Source organism: Malurus melanocephalus, unplaced genomic scaffold (genome assembly GCF_030028575.1).
Source record: "Malurus melanocephalus ecotype Western Australia unplaced genomic scaffold, MMel_1.1 scaffold_1785, whole genome shotgun sequence".
NCBI lineage: Eukaryota > Metazoa > Chordata > Aves > Passeriformes > Maluridae > Malurus > Malurus melanocephalus.
Window position 1 is genome coordinate 8,627 of NW_026625017.1, and position 7,704 is coordinate 16,330.

Consider the following 7,704-nt stretch of genomic DNA (forward strand, 5'->3'; position numbering starts at 1 on the left):
GAAAAAACACCTGGAAAATGGGGAAAAATGGGAATTCTGGGTGTTCCTGAGGGAGAGAAGTGAAAGCAGTGGTGTGGTTTGAAGRGAATATTAAAATATTTCCTGATTCCTGCTTGTATTTGGGGTTAAACCTTGGAAAAATGGTTACAGAAAAAATAAAAAAATCAAATTAGAAGCTGAGAAACCACGAGGAGTTTGCTCTGAATTTTGTCTCCACAAAGCTGRGAGTGAACAAAGTCAAAATTAATGGGAAAATCAGCTCCAAATCCGTGTTTTTCTGGGTGAATTCCCATTTGAAACGTTCCCATTCCTGCCGGAATCAGTGGGAATTTTTACTGGAAAGGGAAAAGCAGCAGGATTTGGCTTTTGGGATTCTTTAGGATTATAAGGTTTTTGGGATTCTTTAGGATTATAAGGTTTTTGGGATTCTTTAGGATTATAAGGATCCATCCTGGTGTGACCTGGATGTGAGTGGGGAAAAGATTGGGAAAATCAAATTATTCCACTGTGACCAGATTTTGGTGTTTTAGGGGTTTGGACTTTTCTCCCACTGCTGAAAATTTTTGTTTTGAATTTTTCCTCCTCCTCCTCTCCCCACCAGCTCAATACCAGGTGCTTTTATTTTTGGGGATGTTTTAAAAGGGTTTTTCACTGAAACTTAGTGAGCTTTTTAAAGTTTTCTCAAGTTTTTTATTTAAAAAAAAAATAAAAAATAGGGAAACCCCAGGGTTTTGTAACATCCTGGAGTTGTTGGCACACGGAGGAGGGAGGAGTTTAACTCTGAACTGCGGGGTTTGTTTCCTGGTGTGGAAAAGGGAAATCCCAAATCCCATCCCAAATCCCAAATCCCATCCCACCCCACCTTAAGGCAGAAATTTGACCCATTTTTGCTTTTAACTGATGGAAATGGAGGCTTTGCCTGAAAGCTTTGGAAGTTTTTTACTCCTTTTAAACCTTTTGGAAGTTTTTTGCTCTTTTTTTTTAAAGTTTTAGAAGTTGATGACTTTAAAAGTTTTGGGAGCTGATGACTGTTTAAAAGTTTTGTAAGTTTTTTACTCTTTTAGAAGTTTTGGAAGTTTGTGACTTTTTAAAAGTTTTGGGAGCTGATGACTCTGAAAGTTTTGGAAGTTTTTTACTGTTTTGAATGGTTTTAGGGGTTAACAACTTTTTTAAAGATTTTGGGAGTTGTTTCTTTAGAAGTTTTGGGAGTTTTTTACTGTTCTGAAATGTTTTGGGAGTTGCTGACTATTTTTAAAGGGTTTTTGGAGTCTTTTTACTATTTTTAAAAGGTTTTGGGAGTGTTTTACTATTTTTAAAGCATTTTGGGAATGTTTTTGCTATTTTTAAAGGGTTTTTGGGAGTTTTTTGACTATTTTTAAACTTTCTTTGTGAGTTTTTTTACTATTTTTAAAGCTTTTTGGGATTTTTTTCCCGTTTCTAAGGTTTTTGGAGTTTTTTTACTATTTTTAAAGATTTTTGGGAGTTTTTTACTGTTTTTAAGGTTTTGGGAGTTTTTTACTATTTTTAAAGTTTTTTTGCGAGTTTTTTTACTATTTTTAAAGCTTTTTCGGGATTTTTTTTCCCGTTTCTAAGGTTTTGAGAGCTCACTGTTTTTAAAGGTTCTGGTGAGTTTTTTTACTATTTTTAAAAATTTTCAGGAGTCTTTTTACTGTTTTTAAAGGGTTTTGGGAGTTTTTTTACTATTTTTGACGAGTTTTTTTACTATTTTTAAAGTTTTTTCGGGATTTTTTTTCCCCTGTTTCTAAGCTTTTGGGAGCTGATTGGTTTTAAAGGTTCTGGTGAGTTTTTTTACTATTTTTAAAAATTTTCGGGAGTTTTTTTACTGTTTTTAAAGGTTTTGGGAGTTTTTTTACTATTTTTGACGACTTTTTTTACTATTTTTAAAGCTTTTTCAGGATTTTTTTTTCCCGCTTCTAAGGTTTTGGGAGCTGACTGTTTTTAAAGGGTTTTTGGAGTCTTTTTACTATTTTTAAAAGGTTTTGGGAGTTTTTTTACTATTTTTAAGGCATTTTGAGAGTGTTTTTGCTATTTTTAAAGGGTTTTTGGGAGTTTTTTGACTATTTTTAAACTTTTTTTTTGCGCAATTTTTTACAATTTTTAAAGCTTTTTGGTTTTTTTTCCCCCATTTCTAAATTTTTGATGTTTTGACCCTTTTTTCAGGTACTACTTCACCAACTGGCACGGGACCAGCGAGGGTGAGCCATCGGTGTGGCGTCACTCGCCCCGAAGAGCCAAAGCCTACGACAAAAAACTGGCACCAGAGGGGACCCCCATCCTGGATGCCAACTCCCTGGAGTACATCTTTGCACAGGTTGGCACCAAATTCACACTAAAATGTGGGATTTTGCTTTAAAAAACTCTTGAAATGCTCGTGAAAAGAAAGGGTTTTGTTCGTGGTGCTGCTTGGTGGAGAGAAGGGAGTTCAGTTAATGACAGGAGGAAACTCAAAAGTGTAAAAAGGAAATTATTTTATAAATATTTCAGTCTGAAATGAATTATTTGTGATTATAAATGCTGTCAGTCTCCTTTTGTGAGACATTGACACAGAATTTTGATATCGGGGGATGGAGAGGAGCAGCAGGGCTGGGGCCTTTCAATGGGGTTTTTTTTACTGGGGGTTGTTAAAAGATTGATAAANTAGGGAAACCCCAGGGTTTTGTAACATCCTGGAGTTGTTGGCACACGGAGGAGGGAGGAGTTTAACTCTGAACTGCGGGGTTTGTTTCCTGGTGTGGAAAAGGGAAATCCCAAATCCCATCCCAAATCCCAAATCCCATCCCACCCCACCTTAAGGCAGAAATTTGACCCATTTTTGCTTTTAACTGATGGAAATGGAGGCTTTGCCTGAAAGCTTTGGAAGTTTTTTACTCCTTTTAAACCTTTTGGAAGTTTTTTGCTCTTTTTTTTTAAAGTTTTAGAAGTTGATGACTTTAAAAGTTTTGGGAGCTGATGACTGTTTAAAAGTTTTGTAAGTTTTTTACTCTTTTAGAAGTTTTGGAAGTTTGTGACTTTTTAAAAGTTTTGGGAGCTGATGACTCTGAAAGTTTTGGAAGTTTTTTACTGTTTTGAATGGTTTTAGGGGTTAACAACTTTTTTAAAGATTTTGGGAGTTGTTTCTTTAGAAGTTTTGGGAGTTTTTTACTGTTCTGAAATGTTTTGGGAGTTGCTGACTATTTTTAAAGGGTTTTTGGAGTCTTTTTACTATTTTTAAAAGGTTTTGGGAGTGTTTTACTATTTTTAAAGCATTTTGGGAGTATTTTTGCTATTTTTAAAGGGTTTTTGGGAGTTTTTTTACTATTTTTAAACTTTTTTTGCAAGTTTTTTTACTATTTTTAAACTTTTTTTGCAAGTTTTTTTACTATTTTTAAAGCTTTTTGGGATTTTTTTCCCGTTTCTAAGGTTTTGGGAGTTTTTTTACTATTTTTAAAGATTTTTGGGAGTTTTTTACTGTTTTTAAGGTTTTGGGAGTTTTTTACTATTTTTAAACTTTCTTTGCAAGTTTTTTTAGTATTTTTAAAGCTTTTTCGGGATTTTTTTTCCCATTTCTAAGGTTTTGGGAGCTGACTGTTTTTAAAGGTTCTGGTGAGTTTTTTTACTATTTTTAAAAATTTTCAGGAGTCTTTTTACTGTTTTTAAAGGGTTTTGGGAGATTTTTTACTATTTTTGACGACTTTTTTTACTATTTTTAAAGCTTTTTCAGGATTTTTTTTTCCCGCTTCTAAGGTTTTGGGAGCTGACTGTTTTTAAAGGGTTTTTGGAGTCTTTTTACTATTTTTAAAAGGTTTTGGGAGTTTTTTTACTATTTTTAAGGCATTTTGAGAGTGTTTTTGCTATTTTTAAAGGGTTTTTGGGAGTTTTTTGACTATTTTTAAACTTTTTTTTTGCGCAATTTTTTACAATTTTTAAAGCTTTTTGGTTTTTTTTCCCCCATTTCTAAATTTTTGATGTTTTGACCCTTTTTTCAGGTACTACTTCACCAACTGGCACGGGACCAGCGAGGGTGAGCCATCGGTGTGGCGTCACTCGCCCCGAAGAGCCAAAGCCTACGACAAAAAACTGGCACCAGAGGGGACCCCCATCCTGGATGCCAACTCCCTGGAGTACATCTTTGCACAGGTTGGCACCAAATTCACACTAAAATGTGGGATTTTGCTTTAAAAAACTCTTGAAATGCTCGTGAAAAGAAAGGGTTTTGTTCGTGGTGCTGCTTGGTGGAGAGAAGGGAGTTCAGTTAATGACAGGAGGAAACTCAAAAGTGTAAAAAGGAAATTATTTTATAAATATTTCAGTCTGAAATGAATTATTTGTGATTATAAATGCTGTCAGTCTCCTTTTGTGAGACATTGACACAGAATTTTGATATCGGGGGATGGAGAGGAGCAGCAGGGCTGGGGCCTTTCAATGGGGTTTTTTTACTGGGGGTTGTTAAAAGATTGATAAACATTGACTGATTGATAACCCCTTGGAGAAAATGATTGATAACCCTGTGGTGATAAAGATTGATTGATTGATAACCCCATGGGGATAAAAATTGATTGATAACTCCATGGTGATAAAGGTGTTGATATCCCCATGGAGATAAAGTTATTGGTAAGCCCCTGGTGATAAAGATTGGTTGATAATCCCATGGGGTTAAAGATTGATTGATTGTTTGACTGATAACCCCATGGTGGTAAAGATTGATTGATAATCCCATGGTGAAAAATATATTGATTGATTGATTGATTGATTGATTGATTGATAATGCCATGGGGATAAAGACACTGATGACCCCATTGTGATAAAAATTGATTGATAACCCTGTGGGGACAAAGATTGATTGAGTGATTGATTGATAACCCCATGGTGATTAAAATTGATTAATTAATAACCCCATGGTGATAAAAAATGATTAATTAATAACCCCATGGTGATAAAAATTGATTGATAACTCCATGGTGATAAAGGTATTGATAACCCCACGGTGATAAAAATTGATTGATAACCCTGTGGGGATAAAGATATTGATAACCCCATGGTGATTAAAATTGATTGATAATCCCATGGTGATAGATATTGATAATCCCAATGCTTGCTCACCTGCAGTTCTGTTCTCCTCTTGTGCCTTCTAAAGGATTTTTGAACCCTGAAGCTGCCTGGTTTCACAAAAAAGGGGGAAAATTCATTTTGATTAAATAAGAACATTGAATTATCATTTATTAATTTGCTGTTCGCTCTGAGTAGAATTGCAGCAAGGAAAGGGAAGAAGGAAAAAATGAAACCAGGCAATAAATGAATAAATGAATCTAGAGTTAGGGGAGCAAGAACAATTCTGAAGGGGATGAGGTCCCAGCTGCTCCTTACCTGAGGAGATCTTGGGATCCCGGGAAGGATTCCCAGCTCTGAGACAAACTCTGGCAAAGCCTAACAGCAATTTGGGTTTTTTTTGTGTCTCTTTAGGGCCAGTATGACCTGGTGAAGGGGCTGGCACCCATCAGGGAGCCCAGGAATGAGCAGGAGGTGCACGAGATTGAGAATGAGTGCCTGGGCATGGCTGTCCTGGCCATCTCCCACGATGCCATCAAGAAGAACGTGAAGCTGCCAGAGCTCCCCAAGGAGATCAGGTGAGGGGGCTGGATCCTTTTATTGCCTTGAATGGCCASTTTTTAATAATGACACAGTTTAGGGGATAAAAAGGGTTTTCCCTCAGTGTTTGGGATCCCAGGTGCACAACTCAATGGCAGAATGCACACCCGTGTATTGCATGGGTATCAATTTTATAGATTTCAGGAATTAGCATATCTATCTAGGATTCCCCAATAAAAAAACCCAACAAATGCAGAAATGTCCCCCAATTCTAATGAATCCTGGATGAGGTCAGGATGTTCTGGACAGAAGGCTTCACCCAAGGCTGAGCTCGGGTTTAAGACAGCACAGGGCACACTGAGCCCTGACTGAGAGTGTTTGGTCTCTGCTCAGCACAATTCCTAAATTAAGCTGGAATATAGTGTTGCCTTGAAAGGCCAGTTTTTAATAATGACACACAGTTTAGGGGATAAAAAGGGTTTTACCTCAGTATTTGGGATCCCAGGTGCACAACTCAATGGCAGAATGCACTCCTTATATAGCACAGATACAGGTTTTATACATTTCAGGAATTAGCATTTCTATCTAGGATTCTCTAATAACAAACAAGTTTTATAGATTTCAGGAATTAGCATATCTATCTAGGATTCCCCAATAAAAAACCCAACAAATGCAGCAATGTCCCTCTATTCTAATGAATCCTGGATGAGGCCAGAGCTCAGTTTACACAAAATGTTCTGGACAGAAGGCTCAACCTTCTGTCAACAGAAGGCTGAGCTCAGGTTTAAGACAGCACAGGACACATTGATCCCTTCCTGAGGATGATTGGTCTCTGCTCAGCAGAATTCCTAAATTAAACTGGAATATCAGRCTACAAACATATGGGCTAAGTGGTACAGAGAATGCATAGAAAACRTAAAAAGGAAAAGCAGAAATCATCAGGCATCACTTTGGGCCCCACAGGAGCTGGGGCTGCCCCTCTCCAGCAACAATTCCACCCCCAGCCTGGTTTTTTCCTTCCAGCTACAAGCATTACATCCCCGAAACTCTGAACAAAACCATCCGGCAGAGGAATTTCCTGACCAGGATCCGCATCAATAACGTCTTCAAGCATTTCCTCAAAGAGTTCAACAACAAAACCATCTGCAACAACAGCGTCTCTCCCCGTGACCTGAAGGTCAAATATTTATCCACCATGGAGATCCTGACCAAGCATTACGGGGCTGAGATCTTTGAGACCTCGTTCTTGGTGATTTCCTCTGAGAATGAGATAAATAAATTTAATTGTGGAGATAATGAGAAGTACGAGGTGATGGTCACAGGGAACAACGGGATTCAGTGGAGGCTCAAGCCRAGTGTGAGTAKYCCTTGATCAATGGGAATTTSAGGGWTTTTTTTAGGATTTAACAGCTGTTAAAAAATGGTTGTGGTGGTCAGACACTGCAGAGGAGCTTTTTATGGGAGGGGCTTTTTTAGGATTGTCCAGGTTGGAAGGACCTCAGGAAATTCCAGCCCAACTCGYTTTCCAGGCTTAGCTTGGACACCAGACTAGGTTTATCTGGGCTTTTATCCTGAAAAATTCCAAGGATGGACCTGGGATAACCTCTGTGAGCAACCTTCTCAACAGGAAAATGAAAGGCTCTGCAAAATCATTCCAGAATGAAACAGCTTTATTTTGTATATCACAATACATTCTATTCCATATTTTATATCATTCTTCTATAATTACAGAATGAATTTTTGGTTCAGAGTAAAAACACCGTGCTAAAAATGTTTTTATTAATGSTTTTATCCCAAATCTATCTGCAGCCTGTGCAGACAGAGAAGGAGAAGAAGAAAAAATCCGACAGCAAAAGCAAAAAGGAGGAAGAGAAACACAAACTACGGGAGACGTGGAACAACTTCTCGTATTTCCCTGAAATCACCCACATTGTCATCAAGGAGGCCACAGTGAGCATCAACAAACAGGACAACAAAAGGATGGTGAGAACCGGGCTGGGCTGGGCTCCTGCTCACAGGGACAATGGGCACCGGCTCAGGGGGTGATGTTTGATACCGGGTTTGGTGCTGGGTTTGATACTGGGTTTAATATTTGATACTGGGTTTGATATTTGATAC

At 37.6% G+C, this 7,704-nt stretch overlaps 1 protein-coding gene across 1 annotated transcript in view; it reads left to right on the top strand.

Moving 5' to 3' along the window:
- Positions 1-7,704, top strand: part of LOC130587336 (tyrosine-protein kinase JAK1-like) — a gene marked incomplete at both ends in the record, with an annotated part of 11,886 nt that overhangs the window by 1,638 nt on the left and 2,544 nt on the right. Inside the window, 6 exons of the mRNA XM_057388315.1 lie at positions 1,065-1,075; positions 2,182-2,316; positions 3,987-4,137; positions 5,461-5,624; positions 6,610-6,943; positions 7,396-7,628. Of these exons, the coding sequence (XP_057244298.1) occupies positions 1,065-1,075; positions 2,182-2,316; positions 3,987-4,137; positions 5,461-5,624; positions 6,610-6,943; positions 7,396-7,628 (1,028 nt within the window). The remainder of the gene's footprint in view (positions 1-1,064; positions 1,076-2,181; positions 2,317-3,986; positions 4,138-5,460; positions 5,625-6,609; positions 6,944-7,395; positions 7,629-7,704) is intronic.